The sequence below is a fragment of the Dipteris shenzhenensis genome, chromosome 8, assembly GCF_047967505.1.
Source record: "Dipteris shenzhenensis isolate YYH24624 ecotype China chromosome 8, Dip_SZ_1.0, whole genome shotgun sequence".
NCBI classification, from domain to species: Eukaryota; Viridiplantae; Streptophyta; class Polypodiopsida; order Gleicheniales; family Dipteridaceae; genus Dipteris; species Dipteris shenzhenensis.
Window position 1 is genome coordinate 35,908,660 of NC_141603.1, and position 25,030 is coordinate 35,933,689.

The window sequence follows — 25,030 nt, forward strand, 5'->3', positions numbered from 1 at the left end:
TAGTCTTGACTCGACATCCTGAGGAATAGATCTGTAACTTTTAAATCCTTGGGCCGACAACTGCTCGAAATCTTCTAAGGATTTGTAGGAATGCATACATCTTGGTTATCTATTTTAATGATCATTTCTTATAAACCCCCATCATGGAGTACTTTTGCACTTTTAAACCAAGGTCGTCCCAACAATATCGGATAGGCATGTTGCTCCATGGCAATTACAATAAAACTGATTGTATAATAAATACCACCCACACAGATGACGACATCCAGTAACATACATTTTGGGTCAACTGGCCGTTGATATGCCATATGTACTAGAAAGGGAGATGGTTTGAAGTACTTAAACTTCAACCTTTTAGCAATTTCTTCAGAAATGGTGTTTACTCCAGAACCACCATCTACTATCACACCTGATATAGTCTACTTTTTGACTTTGATGGTGATTATTGGTACTTCTTCATCGACTACTGGAGTGTCAATGACAGGTATAGTGACTAAATAATCAACCTCTTTTGGCTACTCAGTAAGGCTTTTCCATTTACCTCACCTTCTGGGACACTTCGGCCGAACAATTTCGGATAAAGTGTCCCAGAAGGTAAGGAAAATGGGACAATTACATTCCGTTGTCAATTGAGAAAGCACTCAAAAAGTGTAAGAAAGTGCTAACAAGGGCAAAACGTGACATCGGGTCCCACCACACTATAGCGGCGATGTTGAGTTGACTAGAGCCAAAATTGCTAAAAGAAATGCCACAAAGACGTAACAAGTGTTAACAAGCTTCTATTTGGATGTAATCTCTTTTGTTCCACTTTTTCTTCATATGTAATCTCTTTTGTTTCAAGTTTAATATAATACTATTCTCGCAAAAAACTGTTGTTGCTGTTACTTTGGTAGTGAAAGTGGTTCTCAAGAAGCTCCTCATTTATGGTTTACTGCAACCATAGTGGTCATTGCACAAGCAATTGATGTGAAAACTGATGTTACTATTGGTACTATGGTAGGGAAAATGGTTCTAGAGAAGCACAAATCGCATACTTTTTCCCTCGTTACAACTAGTGCGGTTATTGCACAAGCAATTATTGCATAAGGAAATAAATTTTCCTTGGTTTAGGATTAACTACAAGCATCACTAAAATACCTCCAAAAACCAGCACGTTGGTTGCAAGGGAATACATTTAGAAAAGTACAATTAAACAACAACTAGAGCGATCATTGCACAAGCAATTGTAAAATTGTTGTTATTGTTACTTCGGTAGTGAAAATAGTTCTAAAGAAGCACAAATGGCATGCCTTTCCCTCATTTAGGATTTACTGCAACCGATGCGGTCCTTGCAAAAGAAATTGTTGCACAAGGACTAAAATAGCTCCAAAATAGGACTACATTTTCCTTTATTTAGAGCTTAAATAGCTCCAAGAAGTAGCACCATGGATGCAAGGAAATACATCTTGGAAAATATAATTAAATATTTAAAAATGCAATTGTCAATGTGACCCTTGAGGGGTCCCCGTCAAGGGAAAGGGCCATATCGAGATGCCACTAGACAACATGGCATGCCACTAGACAAATATGGCATGTCGATATGGTCCTTGCTCCTAAAGGAGACCGCTCAAGGGCCATATTGACTTGAAAGGGGACCCCTCAAGGACACGGGAAAATTTTTTCTTTGGTTTAGTAGTAACTACCACCAACACTCAAATAATTCCAAGAACTAGCGCAGTGGTCGCTCCAAGCCAACATCATCACCTTGTCAGTGCTGTGGTCTAGGTGGTTGCACAAGGAAACACTTAATCCTACCTAAAATAAGTCCATAACTCCAAGAACCAGCGCTGAAGTGAACGTCATCACTCGAATCAACACGATCGGGTCAGTGCGACAAAAGATTACATTACGGAATGATAGATGGCGGAGCTACGCAATGACAGGTGGCCAAGCTACGCGATGTAGTAAGGCCAGAGACTGCGCTACGCGAAGAAGGTCCGAACTACAATTTCTCTGCTCATGGACTAAATGTGTGTAGTGGCGTGTGTCAAGCTCTACGATGTTTAGATTGATAGAATGTGCCTCATTATTACACCAGTGCAGCAATCATTACGTCGAGAAAAAATCCTGCAAGAGTGCGAGTCTTCCCCAAATTCAAAATATCACCCACCAGCATGTCGTGTCGCAACCCCAAAATCACCCCTAAAATAGTTTTGTGATTGGCTACACCCAATCATGCACCGCCCTAGCCATCTTATTAGGCCCTTTTAAACTAGGGTTTGTCAAGTGTGCTCTCCCACACTGCCCCTCCCCCAACCTTTGAACTTAGACACGCAATTCCATACCCATGTACTTAAGTGCATACTTTTGAGATTTAGAATAAATTTTTTGAGCGTGCACTGTATTCATCATAGAGTGACATAAAATCAAAGCATTGCTTCAAATTCTTAACCGACCCATCTACTCTCTTGTATAACTATACTTTGCAACCAACATCCAACTCCTTGACTCCCTATAGATGCCTTCCAAGCACAATGCCTTCTGTACTTTGATATAACATGGACTAATTTGCCCGGTTTTGATTCCTTTATAGGCCTTTGGCACTTCAGAGTCCCGCCTATTAAAGATCTAAAAAACCAATTGAATAGCTCATGCAATGCATTAATATGAGTGATATTGCCATCATGCCTAATGTTCTTGAAGTAGGATGCCTTGGATTGATAGAGTGAATTCTCCATGCCTTTTCAACTGGATAGAGCCCCCCATTTCTCTAGAAACCATGCCATTTGCACATAGATAATATGTTATGGACATGGATGAACATCATTGTAGTAACAAAGACTTAAATAAACCAGGTGAAAAAGATTGTGATGGTGACAAAATTAGCATGTAATGCAAAATTTGAAACTCCACCAATGCTTTCATAATGAGATTTGAAAATTATTTCAATTCCATCCTTAGACTTTCAAAATACACTCATTGATTTGACCCTAGCAAAGAAATTTTATCATGCATCAAGGTTTGGCCACAATTTTGCCCTTACAATCACTGTTTGAGACTATGAAGCCTTATTGATAGTGCATTACCTAAAGCTTTCCTATTTCCCAACCCAAGGTATTCTGAGATAATGCATGTTTTTATTTGTCACGATTGTGGTTGGATGAGAATCTCCTTGCCTTTTTCCACCCATGGACTATTTGGTATGAAGATTTTGTGTTGCCATGGACATGTTTTTATCCACCTTAGCTTTCACATGTCATCAATTTTCCTTAGCAGGAAGTTTCACAACCCTACAAGCAGTTGAGTGTCTTCAAATCAATAGTAGAAACATGCCATTCCATTCCAAACATTCCATGTACATCCACTAAAAAATGTTTACCCTCCCCCTTGCCTTTGAATAATTGATGGAATGTTGCTCTCTTTAGAAAACAACTTCCTCAAATTGGAATGAGAAATCTTACACAATTTCCTCATCCACTTAAACAAAGTACAAGGCTTGTTCATAATATAAATTCTCACCCTATTAAGGTTGTTCTCTTTGACCAATTGAGCTCAACCATTTTGATAACATGTACTAGCTTACTATTACAATTTGTACAATGAAAGAGAAAAATAGTTGGGATAAAGAAAAATGAAAGTAAGTAGAGTGCAATAAAGTTCCCCTTACCATCTTCTCTCATTCCATAGAATTTGACATGTGACTCCATAGACTGTCAACCTCCAAGTAAAAATTATTGAAGTCATTGATCCAAAATTAATGAAAACGTTCATCCCAAATTACTGAATAAAAGATTTCTTTTGACTCTTCCAATACATTGTGTTGCTTACACAATGGCACCCTCTAAGCATTTCTATGGTAGTACATTTTTTTCTTACTATGCAAGCTTTATAGACCAAGGTGTTAGTATGCAAGCTTTATAGTACAACATTTTTTTCTTACTATGCAAGCTTTATAGACCAAGGTGTTAGTAGTGGCACTATACATCTCTTATACATTGGTGTGTTTCTTCTCATGAAAGATTTACAAACCAAGGTATTACTATAAGCCAAGGTATTTATAGTGGAACCATATAGGGCTGATGTATGATTGGGTGTAGCCAATCATGAAACTATTTTGGGGCATTTTTGGGGCTATTCCGCTTTGTGATGGTGCATGATATTTAAAATTTAGGGTAGGCTTGTGCTCTTGTTGAGTCTTTTTCCTAGCGTATTGATTGCCACAGTGGCATAATGATGAGCTTCATCTATCTAACCTTGGTGGCATAATCATTTTGGACATCATGAAGAGCTCCACATGTGACACTCTAGGCCTTTACTAGATGAATACAATCATTTGGAGCATTGTAGAGAGTCGGACATGCAAGCTCTACGTAGAATCATTCTAAACATTGTAAAGCTCTCAATACTCCATGCCTTTATTGGACAAGAATGAGTGCGTGGCATGTAGTGGTCCATGGAATAGTTGGACCACCGCATTGGTTCTTGTGTGTGACCACCGCATTTAATTATAGTGTGGATGACCTTCACCTCACAATACCATCACACTATGACCATTACCCTTGTCCAAAAATACATCTATTTTAAGCATTTTTTAAGTCCATATAAAGCTAGCGCAATGGTCACACTTGCTCACCATGTTGGTACTTCGAGATCTCGGGAGCTATTTTAGCCTTTTCCATAGCTATTTTACTACACACAAAGATAAATCACCCACTTTTGGTGAGAATTACAGCAAGAGAAAGTGCTCCCACGAGGAGGAGAACACTTCGAAATGAGAGGAGGGTGATCCAATGGAGAGAAACTCACAACCCGAGGCAACCAATGGAAGAAAAAAGGGCTTCAACACTTCAGCAATCTCCAAAGAGCTCCAGATCACTTCAGCAATCTCCAAAGAGCTTCAACAGCCGGCACGCAGCACGAGGCAGCAAGAAACACCTCCAAAATGCAGGCACGAACGTCGAGGCCGGTCCAAACAACCTTTCGGTGCATTAAATGCAGGCACAGCAGGTCCGTACAGCCTGTATGGATTGTACGGGTGGTCGTTCAGTCGCCGTACAGCAAATAACTGCCACACGTACGAATTGAATGAGCCATACAACTGTACAGATTCCGTACAGAAGGTAGCCGCCACACATGTGAAGGAAATTCTGAGAAAAAACAGCTCCCTTCGCATCAAAATGCAGCTCCCTTCACAGTGGATGCTCCAAAATGCGGTCTTCTCGCTTGGAGAGGTGGTACATGTACTGAGTGTACCAATTGTCCTAACTGACTATAACTAGGCCTACAAGGCACATACCAAGGAATAAGTGGCACCTATGGATAGCCCATAGAATGGCCTACAAAGAGCGACGCATTGTGTACTTATCTCTAGCCTCCCTCCTGCTCTAGATGCTGCTCAAATCTAAAGGCAATTTGGATGAATACCAAGGTCCCCAATGGGCCCTTTTATAGTGTTGCTTCCCATTTCTCAGCATAAACTTTAGCTGTGTCTAGGGGGCTGGTCACATCCTCCTTAATTCTGATCACTTTCAAATTAAGAGCCTTGTTCCATTTGTAGCTCATCTCCTCAAAGATCTACTGAACGACCTTCTTAGGCTTATGCCCACTCTCATCTGGGAGTGTCTGCCTATGTCTCATGCCCATAGACATGAAAAGTGCAACATATCACTGGTCTAGGTGGCCAAGGGCTCAATCATGTCGTGGAACCCATGCTTTAGAGGACAATTTTTTAAAAAAAGGGATCTTTAGTATCTGGGACATCTCAGCAATACATGCTCCTTTGTCTCCACCTCGTGCAAGTTGCAAAATCTCAGCTCCCAGTACATAATGTGGTGTCAATCTCTCCTGTTTCAGTGTGGAATCGATGTCTAGAGCTGGCCCATAGCTATTTGTAGAGAGTATGATAGGTGGATTTGTAGGTGTTCTAGTAGCCAGTTAAAGCTATCCTCGGTTATGGTCTCTATACGATGCAGTTGTGGTGGTTGGTGGCTGCATAGGAGATACTGTATACATAAGTTCACTGAATGTATAGCTGCCAAAGGTCACCTATGATAATCTAGTGGATCTCATTTTTTTCATGTTGCTAAGCCTCTCCATGTTGATACAGCTATTTGCATCTCACCCTCGCTCACATTGCATACCCTCACAAAGAGTGCATCTCTAATGCTTCTGGTTACCAATTTGTGCTAGGTCCTACTCAACCCTTCCCCTGCTTTTTGCTTGGTCCCTACCACTGAAGCCATGCTCACTAGCAAGTCTTAGTACGTGTGTGTGCAGAAAGCTTGAGCACTTGACTCTTCAGTGTTGCAAAGAAAGAGCTGCATTTGCCACAAGAGCATACACACATTAGTGTATATTGCCTACCCGCCCTACTTTCTTGCCTATCCACCGACTCTACTTTCTAGCCTACCCACCCTATGCATTTTTCCTTTTTCAATTTACATGGAATGCAAATCATGCATGTATGGATGCAACAGATCAACAATTTTCAAAATATTAATGCATTTTTCATTTTTCAATTTACATGGAAAGCAAATCATGCATGCATGGATGCAACAAATCAACCGTTGTCAACATGTATGAATGCATTCTTCATTTTTCAATTTACATGGAATGAAAATCATGCATGCATGGATGCAACGTATCAACAATTGTCAAAATGTATGAATGCAACAAATGCTAAATAAATCCTTTACAAAAATGGGAAAATAATCTCCTCTTGGTGAGGACATATGAGGGAATATGGATCTAGGTTGTGGTTCCATCTAGCTCCCTGTCGTGTTCAAGACACAGGACCAGGAACCATTTCCCGGACCAAGCCATAAGGCCACGCTAAATCCTTTTAAAGAAATGGCAAAATAATCTCCTCTTGTAAGAAGATCCGCGGGAACGTGGATCTAGCTCATGGCACCATCAAGCCCCCTATCCTGTTCAAGACACGGGACCAAGAACCACTTCCCAAACCAAGCCCCTCGGCCAAGCCTTGGAGAAAGGAGGAATTTACCTCTTATCAATCCATTGTAGGTGGAAACGAGGCCAGGCGGGACCTTATAAGCATGCAGTAGTAGTATTACCGCTAGTAGAACTAATACTACCAATGGTAATACACCGACACCGTCAATAAGCTGCATATTACTGCCAATAAGTATAAAATTACCTCCGGTACTACTAATATTACAGCCGGTAGTTTTAGTACTATTGCCGGTATGTTTTTGGTTACAGGTACATGCTACCGGACAGCGCAAAGGCATCTTTACATCTGTGATTGCATGAAATACATGATCATGACACGTGATCACCAAAAAAATTTGTGTAATAACGTAAATATGGTAGTTAGCTCAGCCGCCTTAGAGGCAGAGAGAGACTATATATATAGGGGTAAAGTGTGAGTTGTAATGAGATTGACATGTGTTGTATCTCTGCATTTACTTGCACTCCACTTGAGTAACTTATCACTCTCTTCATATAGTTTACCCGTACAACACAAAACCCCATTTGTTAGAATTCATTTTTGGCATCTATTTATGCACTCCTCATGGAGTATGTAACCTTGCAAAGAAACCTTAGGATTGAAAGAGTAAGCATCTTTCTAATAGGTTGAGCACCCATCTACATCGAGTTGGGAACGAGATTATAGGTAGACCCAAGGAGGGGAAGAAAGACTGTCAACAATCTTGCAAATAGAAGTTATAAGACGTTTAAGATGGATAAGTGCAAGGGAGTGTGCAAGGGCATAATTTTGAGAACTACAAGGGAGTGTGCTAGGGAGTAAGATGGATGAGTGCAAGCAAGGGATCGTGCAAGGGTGGCATCAATTTAAGAATGTAAGGACAATCACATATGGGCTTACATGCACCATCAGGCTTGCATGTAGAGTAGGTAGTTAATTAATTCGATGCAAGTCAACATATCAATTAAGGATGTAATGATGATTTGTATAGATTGATTCTTTAAAAGATTTTGAGTATGTTTAATAATTTTTGTGTATTTTTACGTGCATGATGATAACCATGGGCTTGCATGCACAACCGATCTTGCATGCAGAGTATGTATAGCTAGCAATTAATTACCAGTCACATCGAAACTTGACAACCACCGGGTTTGCATGAACCATTGGGCTTGTATGCATAGTAATTAGAGTGAGTAGCTAATTAGCCACCGCCAAGACTTAATTTGGTGGCCCAACTAGCTGGTATGCATTGGACACATGATTAACATGCATGATTAATTCATCTCAAATTTAGATTAATTGAAGACAACTCATGATTATTTAGATTGATTGAAGGAAAATCATGATTATTTGGATGTATGAATAAAAGAGCACTTGAAGTCTATTCCTCCTATTGCAATGGGTTACCTAGAAATACTTGTCACCTATGGTGCTTTGGTAGGTGAACGATGCCACTGAGACATGTATGTCTTTGTATCTATGCCCTTGCCCCTAAAAGGGGACCCGTCAAGGGCCATCTTGACTTCAATTGATTGAAGGCCACATGATTTTTTGGACATGCCGATTGATTTAATGGCACATGTTGACTAGGGATTGGTAGATGATTATACTTAGACATAAGGATAAAAGAGAACCTCATCTCCATGTAGGCTACTATTTCTCCACGACTAATCGGCTATTTCCCACTTCTCATTAGCACCTCTATTTGCTTCCCTATTTTCCATATAGAAACTCTATTTCTCCATTACTCATTGCATGTTCCTCCACTGCTCCCCTATTTGCCATGTCTATTGTTAACAACATATCTACTATTAACAACATACCTGCTATTACCATGTGGTCACACTCCAGGCCCACCATGCTAGTTCTTGGAGATCTAGTGAGCTATTTTAACTTTTTTCATAGCTATTTTAGTGCACACAAAAGTAAATCAACATTTTCACTGCCCCACATTTTTAAGTTTATTTAAAGCTAGCGTGATGGTCACACTTGCCCACCTGCGAGATTCTCTGCGGGAGGAAAGCCCTAGAAAGCAGTCAGAGGGACATGCTAATTCTTGGAGATATAGGGAGCTATTTTTGCTTTTTTCATAGCTTTTTTAGTGCACACGGAAGTAAATCAACCACTATTTTATTGGATCTATCTTATAGTTACAACAATTGACATTCTTTAGAATTTCAGAGCTCTTTTAATGCATGCTCATGATCACAAAGACACTAATATCAGCGCCCCACCCATCACGATGGATCATGATCACAAAAAGAAACTCATATATACGGATTCAATGATTTTTTTAGTCTATTGACTATATAAAAACTAGACTACCATCTGTGTTCAAAGGCATATTAGAAATCCCTTAGCATCCCAACCACAACTATGGCTAGAATGCACTCTTTCGGTACTTTTGAGCACTTTTAGAGCATACTTATGATCGCACAGAGGCACTCAAATTTTATTTCAAAAACTAGATTATCATGTGCATTCAAGGGGAATACTAGAAATCCCTTATCACTCCAATAGGGGCCCAAACCATGTACTCTCAACTTCAAAATTTACCACCCCATACTTACTACAAAGTGTTAGTCTATACAAAATCTTTTTAGTAATAGGCAAAGAAAATTCACCATTTGACAAGAGAATACGAGAAAATAAAAAAGTGCTTGTACTAGTATAAATTTAGTATTAGAAATTTTAGCAAGAGAATATTGCGCTATTTTTATCAGCATCGGACCATACGATGGATCGAGGTGCTACATCTTGAGGTGCATCCTGAAGAAGGTTAGGTACACAAATCAGTTGCGGAATGAGGGGAGGGTTGCCTATCTCCGCAAGCAGTTGAAAGACTTAAAGCTTGAAGAGAGTGGTAACATGGATGCCTATCTCACTAATGTGAAGGATTTGAAAGAGCAATTGGCCAACGTTGATGAGAATATGCCTAATTCTCTGCTTGTTTCTAATACCCTTGATGGGTTGCCTGATTCTTATCAAGGCTTTGCTACTACATTGAGGCTGGTTGCTGGTGGCAATGCCAACCATTTCTCATTTGATCAGCTGGTTGCTCTTCTTCTTCAGGAGGAGCAAAATCGTGCAAATCGCAATGCTTCTATGGCTAGTGATCAAGCCTTTGCTGCCCAGCATAAAAAACAAAGGCAAAGGCAAGGTTTCAGCTGGTAAACCCCCTCATTCACATGCAGATCATTCACATGGTGCCTCTTCTTCAAAGGATAATAAAAAGAAGAAGACATGTAGCTATTGCAGGAAACATGGGCACGATATTTCTGAATGCAAGAAGCGGATTGCATCTGAAAAGAAGAAAAAAGAGTTTGGTCTTGTAGTATCTGGTTCTTCTAGTGCAGAAGATCAACATGAGTCCGCTAATTTTGCACAAGACCAGCATTGGGCTTTCTTGGTTACATGTCAATATAATCCTAATGTTCATGATGCCTGCATGGCAGTTTCAGATGTTCATGATGCCTGGTTCTTTGATAGTGGTGCTAGCAAGCACATCACTTCCTGCCGGAAGTTATTCAGCTCATTAGAGCATACATCTCAGGGGGGCAGTTCACATGTGCCAATAATGCATCATATACCATGAAAGGTATTGGGCAGGTTGATCTTACGTCTGTCTCAAGTGGTGTTGTCACTCTAGAGAATGTGCTTTATGTTCCAGGCATACGCAAGAACCTCATTTCTATTTCAGCCATAGCTACATGTGGCTTTCAGGTTGTTTTTTATGGTGTTAGGTGTGCAGTGTATGATTCTACACATGCCTTTACCATAATCTTGACTAGCACAGTGACTAGAGGTCTTTATAGACTTGATGCCTATGACAGGTGTTTGGATAATGCTGCACTTGCAGATACCCATGCCTTTGGTCTTGATTCTACCATGGCAGATACCCATTTGTGGCATGAGAGGTTTGGACACCTCAACTTTGGAGCTTTAATAAAGTTATATAAGGATGGTATGGTTGTTGATCTTCCCAAAATGCATATGCCTTCAAAACATGCAAGTTCCGGAAGGAGCATGCTAGTTTTGTTGCTTATGCATTGAAGAGCCTTTATGTCATCAAGATGCCTTTCAGAATGATTGTTGGTTGAAGGCTATGCAAGCTGAATTGGATTCTATCCATTAGAATAACACTTGGGAGTTGAGTGATTTGCCTCTTGGCAAGAACGCCATTGGAACTAAGTGGGTTTATAAAATTAAATGGAAAGCTGATGGTTTAGTGGACCGTTACAAAGCCTGTCTTGTTGCTAAGGGCTATGCTTAGCAGCACTCCCACTTCCAAGATCACGACTATTCGCATTGTTATTGCCTTTGCTGCCCACTTTCATCGGGAGGTACATCAACTTGATATCAAAACAGCTTTTCTTCATGGACCTGAAAGCAAGGTATGTTGCTTGAAGAAAGCCCTTTATGGATTGAAGCAGGCACCTCGAGCTTGGTATTCCACGATTCATACTCACTTGCTCACACTTGGATTTCAAAACAGCCCTACGGAGGCTACCCTTTACATACGCAAGTGTGGGACAGAATTACTGATTTTAGTCCTCTATGTGGATGACATGCTTGTGACTGGGACACATGCTAAGCAAGTTGCAGATTTTAAGCTTAATTTGCAGCAGACATTTGCTTTGTCTGATCTTGGTCTTTTGCACTATTATCTGGGCATTCAATTTGCTAGAAGTGAGGGGGGCATTTTGATGTCACAATCCAAGTACATTGGACAGCTTTTGCATCGTTTTCAGTTTGAGGATTGCAAGCCAGTATCCACACCATTAGAGCCTGGTTTTCACTTCTCTTCTGAGGATAGCAGCCGTACATGTGATGTCACTCTCTATCAGCAAGTAGTTACGGAGGAGGTCCCGTATCCGCTTCCCCGTATAACCACGGGATCCCAGCAGGAGCATTGAGATCAAGGCACATGTTGACAATTCCAAAGACAAAGGGATGGGAGGCTCATCACCACGTGGTTTTTAAATTTACTTATGCCATACGAGACCTGATCTACAGTATGATGTCTCGTAGTTGAGCAGATATATGCACAGCCCATCTATGCACCTTTGGCATGCCGTGAAGCGTGTCTTCAGATATCTCAAAGGCACTCAGTATTTAGGCCTTCTTTATGGGGCTGATACTTCACTTGTCATGCAGGGATTCACTGATAGTAATTGGGTTGGTTGTTCGGACACTCCAGTGTCACATAGTGGTTACTGTTTCATGCTCGGTACTTCATGTGTTTATTGGTTCAGCAAGAAGCAGAGGACAGATGCTACTTCTAGCTGTGAAGCTGAGTACAGAGCAGCCTTTACAGCTATAGTGGAGTGTGTTTGGCTTCGGAAGCTACTTGCAAATCTTTATGCATGTCAGACTGCTCCTACCATCATCTTCACTAATAGTCAAAGTGCTTTGGCTATTGCACACAATCCTGTTTTCCATGCTCGCACAAAGCATATTGAGGTTCACTATCACTATGTCAGAGAGCAATTATCAGCAGGTGATATTCAGTTGTCTTATGTTCCCACTAAAGACAACTTGGCATATCTATTTACGAAGGCTCTACCTGGACCAAAGTTTGAGGCTTTTCGGCAAGCTTTAAACTTAGTACCTTTTGTAACTTGATCTGTTGTACTCTGTACAGTCATAGGTTGTTATATCCCTACAGGATGAACATGTGCAACCATGACATTAGATATTCAAGTATCTTGAGCCATGTCCAGAATACTCCAGTCCATACCATGGATAGGGGTTTGTAGGCCATTCTATGGGCTATCCATAGGTGCCACTTATTCCTTGGCATGTGCCTTGTAGGCCTAGTTATAGTCAGTTAGGACTATTGGTACAGTTAGTACACGTACCACCTAGGTGAGTTAGGAAACTTAGTCCAGTTAGGGCATTTAGCCCTAGGGTTTTGTCATATTGGCTCCCTCTTGAGCCTCCACTTGTTGTTCCAGCATTTTCAATACAGCATCTTGTTTTTCTCCTTCTTACCTCCATTTTTGAGCTTCCATTGCTTGCCATAGCCAACACTCTTGGCTGCATTGCAGAACAGCATCTGAACAGCCCACTAAAGCTCCCTTGGAGTGCACAGGCTGACAGATGTTTGAAGGTACCAGAAGAGGGTAGAAGACAGCTTTATAAGATGCCAGAGCGCAGGGGGTCCCATCTAGGCAGTACATTAGCTGCTAGATGGTGGAACACTGACCATGCTTGACTACCAGGTTTTGGCCATCTTTGGAGCAATCTATATTACATGTTTTGCTGTTCTACTCTACTGTGTAATCAATCAAGATCTGTGCCTGTATCTATCTCCCACACAATATGTTATGCTCTAGCCGGGATAGCATGACCTCGGATAGATCGGTGGGCATTTTCTCTTAGATGACCAACTTTTGTAATAGTTAATGTGCGTAATTGAAATGGTCAAGAGAAGTAACTGCCAAGGTCCTAGGTGAGGGCGGAATGGCATTGACTAGATAGTTCTAAGTGCTAAGGCCTAGGTGCACCTAAATGTGCAATAATGCCAAGGGGCAAGTGGTTTTTAATGTGCCCCAAGAGAGGGGTAAAAAGGTGCACCAAGTGGAGAGGCTAAATTGATGACATTTGGCAAGGAGAACTATCTAGGGAATTGAGGGTCTCATGGATAGGTATGAATGAAATAACGTATGGATCTGACGATTTACTATCCTTTGAGAAAAGGCTGGGTGGAATAACAGAAAGCCATCGCCCGTGAGTGTTTCAACGAAGGCTAGAGGTTTAGGCTACCGATAATAACGAGGATAGGTAAAGTCGTCGACATTTTGGTATCAGAGCAAGGCTAGAGGATGAAGGGGGAATTCCTGATTTACGACGAAATTTGTGGATGGGAAGCACTGTAAACTTCGAATCCTGAGAGTCGAGCTATGGCGCTAGCAAAGGCGAAGAACTTTGTCTCCTCCAACCCTGTCGTCGTCTAGCAAGCCTGGGTGTCAAAAGCAAAGCTATAGAGCTCGATGAAGAGAGTGATGCCTAAGTGACTGCGTTATGCGACGGTGTGGTTTTGGGTGACGTGCTCAGGTTGGATCGCCTCGAGCAAGAGTTTAGTGAAGACCCGAGAGCTGTTTGACCTGCTTGCAATTAGAGCTGCTGACCATCGCATAACGAATCTGTTTGTTCCGCTCTGGAATATGGCTGGTTGTTAGCAAGCAGAGATGGGTCGTGGAAGCACCAGTGACGCGCATGCCTGAGCATTGAAATTAATGGCCACCGTGGCCTACGAAGGTTGTGCGTGAAGGGGCTACGTAGACGGACGGTAGGTGGTGAAGAAATTACGATTGATTAAGGTGGATAAGCAATCCAAGGTGGTGACGGGTAAACGAGGCTATTGACTTCGTCGAATTCGAGCGGACGTCGATACATTTTGGAAAGGGGTCGTTGGGGCAACTGCTGGCATCCTTGCGTGCGAAGATAAAGGGCGACTCTGGTGATGCAGATCTATTACTGAGCCATCGTTTCGGGCTTGGACCTCCACCCACTGGGCTGCCTAGTTTCTCTCGTGAGGCAACGCTCGCCTGGGTTCCGCAACGTCGGATTATTTTATCAGGGAGCTCTTTTCCCCGTACAGTTTTTTTTTGTTTTCAATTGGTCCTGTTATTTCTGCCCTTTTTTTTTTTTTTTTTTAAACAGGAAAGCAGGACAGAAGTGAAGGGTGTATATATTGGTTATTTGGGTTTTTATTTTTTATTTTTTATTTTTAAATCCCATCTTCCACTGTGAACTCATGGAAGCTGAAGGGCAGAATTCAAGAGTGAGTCCTAGTGAGTCTAGAGTACAATCTACACAACAGATGTCACATCATGCAGCACCTACATTGATTGGTAGGATTTCGATATTAGAGGATGCTTTACAGCAAATTATGAACCAGCAGCTTCAAGTGAATGCTGGTCAAAATGAGATCAGGGAGATGGTGCAAGCCTTGTCGGCTAGACCGTCTAGGATTGATAAGGGCAAAGCTCCAGCAGAGCCAGAGCCCAATATACATTCCTTAGAGCGCGCAAGGGTCAAAGTGCCTAATATCGCTAATTATAGACCGGAGAAGTACGCTGGTCGGATGACCGAGCGCAGCTCTGGATGTGATCGAGATTTGGTTACACAAGTGGGAAGAAGCCTTCGCCATTTGTGAGATTAGATCCGATCTAAAGAAAATCCGCGAGGCCACACACCTGTTTATTGAGGCAGCGGACAAATGGTGGATAAAGCAACAGAAGGATCAAGTTGCTCCAACCACATGGGAAGGGTTTAAAGCGGAATTCAAGAAACACTTTCTTCCACCTGATGAAGAGTCCCGAGCTTGGGATGCTTATAGAAATCTTCGTCAGAGGAGCTTGTCAGTGGCAGAGTACACTGACAAATTCAGGGAATGTGTCATGAAAATAACAGACCCTCTCCCTATGTCGGTTCAGTTAAAGGACTATATCTATGGACTGAACGACAAGATCAAAATGGAAGTTCAGGCTAAATATGTGACTACACTAGATGAATCTATTGCAGTAGCCTTGAACTATGAGGATGCCAGAGGCAGATCTGGTGGATTTGTGCAGGCAGGGACTCAGTATGAGTACCCGAAAAAAGGGGGATTTCCGAGGAAATGGGTTTCAAAGACAAGTGTCTCGCAGCCAAGTGGCCAAACCAAGCAGGTGAAGCCGGTTGAGGGACCAGTAAAAACAAGTACCACCGTTGGGGTGAAAAGGAAAATAACTCCAATGGCAGCCCGGGCTTGGTCAAAGTCCTCGTTGACCCCTGAACAAAAAGAGAAAGCTAGAAAAGAAGGATTGTGCTTCGGCTGCCTTCAGAGACATCAGTGGAAGGATTGTCCACTGAATAAAGACCGTCGCACGGCTAATATGATAATATCTGAATGCGACGTAGAAATGCAGGAGAGTCCCAATGCGGAACACATGCAGATGCAACTGGCGGGACCTTCTCAGAGGTTAGTACCTTATTTGTTATGTGTATCTGTTGCTAAGTTAGTGACGAGTGCACCTGATAACATCCTATCTAAGCCCGCAGCAACGGGGTATACGGCCTTCAATGATACGGAGTTACTTAAAATGAAAGGGCAAGTGGCCAGTCATGATGTCATTGTGTTGTTTGACTCAGCGTCAACTCACAATGTGATTAACTCCAAGCTCGTGAAGAGGCTGAAATTAAAAACAAGTCCATCTGACTATGCGTATGCAGTCAGGATGGCAGATGGAAGTTCAACTGAAGTATGGGACCAAAGGGTTACCTAGTTGGAGCTTCGGATTCAGGACTATGCTGAGAACCTTGATTTTGAAATGACCAAGCTTGCTCATGCAGATATAGCCCTGGGAATGGCGTGGCATTCTAGGAAGAATCCAGCCATTGATTGAAAAAAGCACGTATATCAATTCAAGATGAATGAAGTGCTTTATGTCTTGCGAGGTGAAAAAGATATACCTCAGGGACCGTTGGTTTCCGTGATGGAAATCAGAAAAGCTCAAGTAGAGTTTTTATTTCTTTGCACAGCATCGGTAGAGCCGGTGGATGATTCTTCGGCTAGCACTGATGTTACGCAAAGTGGTGAGATGGCCAAGCTGGCTAATCTTATAACAGAGGAGTTCTCTGAATGTTTTAGGGATGAACTACCTTATGGGTTACCTCTGGAACGGAAAGTTCAACATAAGATTGAACTGATCCCGGGGGCAGAACCCGTGAATAGACCTCCCTATAGAATGAGTTTTGCTGAAGAAGCGGAGGTGCGTAGACAACTGGAAGAATACCTCAAGTTGGGGCAGATTCAACCAAGTTTATCACCTTTTGCTTCGCCAGTGATATTAAAGAGGAAAAAGGATAATACGTTTCGCCTCTGTATAGATTACAGAGCATTCAATAATATCACTGTTAAGCACAGGTATCCGATGGCTCGGATTGATGATTTGCTAGATGCATTACATGGAGCCGTGATTTTCAGTAAGATAAATCTTAAGTGTGGCTACCATCAAATCCGGATTAGAGCCGAGGATGTGCATAAAACCGCTTTTAGAAGCAGGTTTGGTCATTATGAGTTTTTGGTAATGCCCTTCGGACTTACCAATGCTCCAGCGACCTTCGTCATGCTTATGAACGATTTACTACGTCCGTATATCGGAAAGTTCGTAGTACATTTTATTGACGACATCCTGATATTCAGTAAAAGTGTTACTGAGCATCGTGAACACTTAAGGATAGTGTTCAGTACTTTGAGGAAAGCCAGTCTTTATGTGAATAAAAAGAAAACTATACTGTGTATGGTTAGGCTTGAGTATTTAGGAATCATAATTACTCCACAGGGGGTAGAAATGGATCCGAAGAAAGTGGCTGCGATACTAACTTGGCCAATCCCTCAGAGTCTGACCGCGTTGCGATCATTCTTGGGATTTGTCCAGTTTTATAGAAGGCATATCAAAGGATATTCCGGAATAGTATCGCCGTTGACTGATCTGACCTCAGATAAAGTACCTTTTATTTAGGGACAGAATCAACAGGAAAGTTTTAACACCATAAAACAAGCTGTGGTCTCAGGACCGGTGTTAAAAATAGTTGATCCCCAGAAACCGTTGTTCCTAGAAACCGATGCAAGTGGCATTGCGGTAGGAGCAGTCCTCCTTCAAGAGGGAAGGCCAGTAGCCTTTGAAAGCAAGAAGCTTTCTCCCTCTCAAAGGAATTGGCCAACTCATGAATTGGAGTTGTATGCTGTGATCCATGCTTTGAAAACATGGAGGCATTATTTGTATGGTTCAGAGTTTTATGTGGATGTAGATCATGATACTCTGAAACATTTTTGTAAACAGCCTGACTTGAGGGGCCGCCAAGCTAGGTGGGCAGAGCTCATGCAAGAGTTTAATCCAACGATTCGGTACCGAAGAGGAAAAGATAATAAGGTGGCTGATGCGTTGTCTCGCATTATGCACAACCTGAGTTTCACGGTATTAGAGAGTGCTCTAATGACCGAGAACAGAGAAACTCAAAAAGGTGGACGAGTTTGTCCAGAGCTTATGGCCTAAGGCTCATGTGTTAAAACCCGGGGAAAGTGAAAAGGATGACCTGGCATCCAGAAAAGGCCAAACTTATGCAAGATATACCATAAGGGATGGTGTGCTAGTTAGAAATGGCAAGGTTGTAGTGCCTAGTCAGAATGATCTCAGGCCAGAGAGTCATTCGACAATGCCATGATAGCCCGTGTGCGGGACATCCAGGTGTCGAGAAGACATATGATCTCGTGAAGCGAGATTTCTTTTGGCCAAAGATGAAAAAGGATATTCATGAATATGTGACACGGTGTTTCTCGTGTCAGGTAAGTAAGGCCGAGCGGGTGAAGCCACCCGGACTTTTACAGCCCTTGGAAGTACCACTAAGTAAGTGGGAGAGCATTTCCATGGACTTTATTGTAGGACTACCTGCAACACAAGGAGGATATAATTCTATCCTTGTGGTGGTTGATCGTCTAACCAAGATGGCTCACTTCATTCCGACTAGAGAGTCTGTTAGTGCCCCGCAAGTGGCGGATTTGTTTATTAGACATATATTTCGTCTGCATGGATTGCCTAGATCCATAGTGTCAGACAGAGATGTTAGATTTACCGGTCATTTTTGGACAACGGTATTTGAGACACTAAGGACTGAGTTGGGAATGAGTAGTGGGGATCATCCTGAGACGGATGGTCAGACGGAGAGAGTCAACCAAACTTTAGAGGATATGCTGAGGGCATATGTGTCATTGAGGCAACATACATGGGACAAGTGGTTGCCATTGTTGGAGTTTGCCTACAATGATAGAAAACATTCATCTACCAGGTTCAGTCCGTTTGAGCTGAACTATGGTTATAGACCAGCCAATCCGACTATAGTTGGGGTACCTCAGAAAATGCCTAGTGCCGCGAACTTTGTAGTTCAGATGCGGGAGATGCTAGCACTTGCGAGAGCTAATATCCGTCAGGCTATGGATAGAGCCAAGGTGTATGCGGATGAAAATCGGTCTATAAGAGTATTTGAAGAAGGAGAAAAAGTTTTTCTCAGAGTTCCTTCACACTCGAAGTCGTTGACTTCAAGAGAGTGTGCTAAGTTATCACCTCGATACTGTGGGCCGTGGTTAATTCTAAAGAGAATAGGCAGTGTAGCCTATAAATTAGAATTGCCACAGAGGTGTAAGGTGCACCCGATTTTTCATGTTTCGCGCTTAAAGAAAATTTTGCATACAAGTGACTCACTAATCGAAGGTGTGGTTTTGTTTCAGGAGATAGAGGATATTGCAAAGCGCCAACCAACAAGAATCCTGGACCGAGGAACAATGCAGATACGAAATCGGAAGATACCCACGGTGTTGGTTGCATGGCATGGTCGGCCTCTATCGGAAGCTACCTGGGAATCCGTATACCAGTTACGGAGAGCTTTCCCAGATTTCATCATCGAGGACGCTGATGCTTGAAGAGGGAAGGAATGTTATGCTCTAGCCGGGATAGCATGACCTTGGATAGATCGGTGGGCATTTTCTCTTAGATGACCAACTTTTGTAATAGTTAATGTGCGTAATTGAAATGGTCAAGAGAAGTAACTGCCAAGGTCCTAGGTGAGGGCGGAATGGCATTGACTAGATAGTTCTGAGTGCTAAGGCCTAGGTGCACCTAAATGTGCAATAATGCCAAGGGGCAAGTGGTTTTTAATGTGCCCCAAGAGAGGGGTAAAAAGGTGCACCAAGTGGAGAGGCTAAATTGATGACATTTGGCAAGGAGAACTATCTAGGGAATTGAGGGTCTCATGGATAGGTATGAATGAAATAACGTATGGATCTGACGATTTACTATCCTTTAAGAAAAGGCTGGGTGGAATAACAGAAAGCCATCGCCCGTGAGTGTTTCAACGAAGGCTAGAGGTTTAGGCTACCGATAATAACGAGGATAGGTAAAGTCGTTGACACAATAGTGTGCACTTTGAAACAGAGAGAGATTTGATTTACATTGTGTGATTCCTAGGCTATATATATTCGTCCACTGCGGGAGTGTTGGCTACTGCAAGCAACCCCCATCTCTGTTTTTTTATGACACAACGGAAAGGGATCTCATAACTCTCTAGATCTCGCTCACTATGAGCACACAAGACAATAGAATGAGCCAACACTTGAATCTGGAAATACACAGCAAGACAGACCTGCCAGAATCTCATACTAAAGCTTCATAAACGCGAACTGAACAATACGAAAGAGAAGCTCATGTAGGCAGCCAAGTAAATGTCTACAACTATCTATAAGACCAGTCCCTCTCCTTCTATGTTCCTTCAAGGAGGCTTCAGTGAAAGTGAGGGTAGAATGGGCCAAGGGGCATATGTATAGGTGACGAGGGACTGGCTGTAGGCCCCCCAACCCTAAAGAGTGACTGACCAGCAGCCTTAAGTGGGGACCTGGCCAACCAGCCCTTCGAACAGCTCACCCCACTTCTGTCCACATCCAAGTTGGAGGCAGCCAGATCCAGGCCCCTAGTTGGTAATCTGCAGGCCTCAAAGCCTGCCAATAACACCTGGCTGATGCCAGACCATTTCAGCCACATGACTGGCCAAAATACTGCCCAAAAGAAAGTCTATAATTAGCCTTAAGTGCAGAAACCTGGTAGTCATGTGTGAGCTCCTTGATTCTCCATGTAGGCTGCATGCAATCTCCACGTGGCATATGCATTAGTACCAAACGAAAACACTAAGAAGGATAACCCTATGCTAAATTTTCATTTCAAACATTGTTCTCTCTTTAGTCTAAGTGAGAGACCTTTAGCCAAGGGAATATTTCAAAGGTTTAGTTCAAAATGCAAAATTTAGTGGCTAGAACCCAAAAAGAGAAAGAGTGGTAACATGCAAATGATGAAAGATATTCCAAATTTGTCATACCTCAAGGCCAGCATATACAGCTATGAACACTGCATATCCAGCAGCACCATAACCTGTCCAACAAACCAAATACACATCAAAATGTTTTCTTCCACTCATTTTCATGCCATTGTTTTAGGCTCTGTCCACTCCCACACCCCATCCCACCTGCCCCTAATCCCCATATCCTACCCTTTCTTCCTCACCCACTCAGCCTTGCCCTTGTTCTTGCACCCTCTCCCACCCACTTTCTCAATCCAACCCCTTATCTTAATGGCCAGAACCAAGTAAAAGGCCAAAAGCTCCCAGCCCAAGGAATTTCCAAGATTGATAGCAAGAAGGTGACTGATACCCCTCCTCCACGAGACACTACCCAAGAGAAGTGTCCCCCCCAAAGGAAACCTCTATCCGGTGAAGACATGCAACGGGAGTAGGTGAGAAGGAAGCAACAAACACCAATGAGATGTAGTTTTGCAACTCTGTGCTTCATGCTTTCATTGGTTTGGGCCATCATCAAATTGGCTTCTAGATGTTTTATTGATGAATCAAATAGAGTTTTTAGACATTTATTTTCCTTATCATGGTTTTTGAAGCTTTTTAATAGTCAGCAGATGTGCTCTCTTCACTTTTGTCTACTTCATCCCTCATGTGGTTAAGATGGGACCTTTCCCCTCGGGTGACTTTGAACAGTGCATTTCCTTCCATCACCTTTTGAATGGTTTTTATGAGACCCCGTTCATGTTTATGTCAACATAGACCTATGGTTCATGAGGCATCCTATGTTTTTGTTTTCTTTCGCTTTTCTTTCTTTATTTATGTTCTTATTGATTAAAAAAAACCTAGGTTTTTTTAGTACATTAAAAAAATATGTTTTGTTTGATTAAAAATTATTTTAGAACATTGAAATGCAAAGAACAGTGTGTGTATATATATATATATATACATTCATTCATTCATTCATTTTTGTTTGTTTGTTTGTTTGTTTGTTTGTGTGTGTGTGTGTGTGTGTGTGTGTAGAGAGAGAGAGAGAGAGAGAGAGAGTTGTGAAGTTTTGAAGTTTTTCTTGTTCTAATACTTTCATTTGTTGGGTGTGTGGCCCACAATTGCTAGGTTGTATCACCGAACCTATCTAACATGTAAAGAGAGAGAGAAAGAGAGCGAGAGAGCGAGTTAAGATGTCTCACTTTTGTCAATTCGAATTGCCCTACTTGGACCTAGTATACATACATACATACATACACACGCGCGTGCACGCGCACACACACACACACACATATATAGAGAGAGCGAGAGAGATCCATACATACATACATACATGCAAGCATGCGTGCGCATAATTGCTTGGACAATCAAAAGTTTCAATTGATAACATTGAGATGCTGCTTTGAGTTGATAAAAACACGGATGCCATGCTATCACATGGTAAACCCAATGTATTGAAAGAAGCCATCACAAAATTTGAAGAAAATTGCATATACATTAGTAATGAACAGTAACCACGCGTGATTTTGGATCAAAGACGTAAATGCAAGGAGCTATGGTTAGTTCGGTTTCCATGAAGTGTGCCTTTTAAATCTGAGCTCTTAGGGAGACACTCAACAGATGCACCACACGTGACAAGGTATGGGCGACATCTACTTGAGCTAGGAGCTGTACACGACTATATTATATATAACAGTCTCCAGAGATGGCCCTCATTTGGCAAGCTCAATTGCTTACCGCATGGTGGAGGGACCAGTACAATGGACTAATCGATGGGTCCCTTCGCCTTTGTACCACAAGTACACGATTTCACTATGCCTCCCCCCCCCCCTCGGCGCTTATCACTCATACTTGGCTTTTAGCATCTTGGCTACCATGCCAGCCACAAGGAGCCCCCCACCCACACGGGTGAGCTCCCGGATCTACTTGGAGATGATGCAGACCTTACCCAGGCTTCGGATATCCTTGTCTTACTGGTACAGGACGTTGCGGCCAGATCCTTCCCACTCTCGGATCTACTTGGAGATGATGCAAACCTTACCCAGGCTTCGGATATCCTTGTCTTAGTGGTACAGGACGTTGCAGCCAGATCCTTCCCCATGACCCGACCTGCAGCACATGCCCCAACTGGGACGATGCCCGAGAATCCTTGGTATAATAACAAGTGCAGAGAGATGAGATCTCACCTTACACATGAGCGAGCATCAGGTCACCTTACGACACAATAGGCATAGCTGATTTCATGACGACTCACACGTCGTAAGAGGAGAGTGTTCCTCACACACAGAATGGAGGAGGTGATCCGATCGTTCCAAGGAGGAGACCCTATCATTGGATGGGGACTATCGTGTGAGGGGAAACCACCTATTCCCATCACGGACCCAGGCGTTTGGTACAACTATGCGTGTACACTTTACGATGTCCCAATGCAGATGCCCCCTGACATGTCTTCCATGCCCAAGCGCACCACATGTCACATGTTCACTACACAAAATGTACAAGGCGCACTTCACCGACTTCATAACCGGAGAACTCAAGATCACGAGGGACTATGGACTAAGCATTTTACACGTAGGTAGGACATCTAGGCTCCAATCTTAGCGGAGTTGTTCAATCACAATGTATGTCACAACTTTCCATCTACCAGGAGCACTACCACCATTGTGCCCATATACAAAAAAGGAGACCCCATGGACGTTGGGAATTACCGCACTTTGATGAATGGCCACACTTTGGCCAAGATCTATGGATCATTACTGGAGAGGGAGATCAGTAGTCATACAAAGGCACACGGGCAGCGAGCTCTAGGAAAGGCAGGTTTCCGACGATAGCACTGCACTCTTGACCACATCTTCACTATGAGGGCCATCATTGAGGAGGCAAGATCGAGGCGCCAGAAAGTCTACACTTGCTTTGTAGACTTCCAAAAGGCCTTCAGCATTGTCCCATGCTCCCATATGATCAGGAGGCTTCAGGAGATGCAAATTCTAGAGGTTTTGATTTGGGGGGTGATGAGCCTATACGAGTTCGTCAGACGGAGAGTTAAGGCCCCAAGGGATCTACCAGATTGGGTTGAGACACCATTGGAGTGAAGCACGGAACCCCTCTTTCACCAACCCTCTTCGACCTCTACATTGACGAGATCACATCCTTTATTGACCACCTAGAAGGCGAGGGGTCACTGCTGGCTGACTTGATGATATAGATATTGCTATATGCGGATGACATAGTGCTTATATCATCTCCAGCAAAGGGGCTACAGAGGCATCTGGAGGCAGTAGAGGTGTTTTGCAGGGAGAGAGACTTGACAAACGACGACCACGGTCATGATCTTCAACACCTCACGTGCGGTACTACACCAACTGTTACGGAGACGTGAAAAGTGATGTAAAGTATCTTTGTAACTCAACCTAAGCTTAACCAAGGTTAAGTGTAGTAATGGTTTGGCCGTGAGTGACTGGCTAGAGGAAGTGCACGCTTCCTAGAAGTCCTAGGGGCAAAGTATAGGTGCACCACTAGGTCCTAGGGGCAAGGCAAAGGCTTTATAGAGGGGTCTAAAGGTAGGGCCCAAGGACAACCAATGTTGTCCTTGGTAAGGGGGTTAGAGCTTCAAAGAAGGGCCAAGTGGCATGCATGTGTGTGCATGTCCCTTCCCCCAACCTACCATCCCTCCCAAGCTCCCCCAGAGCATTGCACACTTGTAGAAGCTTCACCTGACTGTTTTTCCACATTGGAATTCATGTTTGCTTGCACGCTTGCACCTCCCATCATCTTCCTGCACCTGCACTAGTTTTTTGGGTGCTACACTTGGAGTAGCACACTTCCCAAGGCAATCCGTACAGTGTACGAACTGCAAGCACATTTCCCTAGGTAGGCAGCTGAGTTGTACGACTACCGTACAGGCTGTATCCATAGGCCCATAGGGACACCAGGCGCACATTTGGAGGACAAAAGCTGTACAGACAGCTTGGCATGCAGTACGAGGCAAGAATCAGCTAATTTCAAGGCAGTTCCTTGGTCCAGATCTCGAGGCAGTTCCTTGGTCCAGATCCTGAGGCATTTCCTTGGTCCAGATCCCGAGGCAAAGGACAGCCTTCAGAGATGCCCTCACTCACCCCTATAGTGGGTAATGCCAACAACTTTCATTCAATCAATCAGGGACAGCAAGCCCTTCCTCAGCCCACGATGCACCTAGGATACTTTGGAGGGAGATCGGTTTTTCAGGCA

The 25,030-nt window shown here is 42.9% G+C and overlaps 1 protein-coding gene across 1 annotated transcript in view; it reads right to left on the bottom strand.

Moving 5' to 3' along the window:
- LOC147899438 (SNARE associated Golgi protein family) overlaps positions 1-25,030 on the bottom strand; it is a 68,922-nt gene that overhangs the window by 38,966 nt on the left and 4,926 nt on the right. The window contains exon 4 of the mRNA XM_087378344.1: positions 20,843-20,895. Coding sequence (XP_087234470.1) covers positions 20,843-20,895 — 53 coding nt within the window. The remainder of the gene's footprint in view (positions 1-20,842; positions 20,896-25,030) is intronic.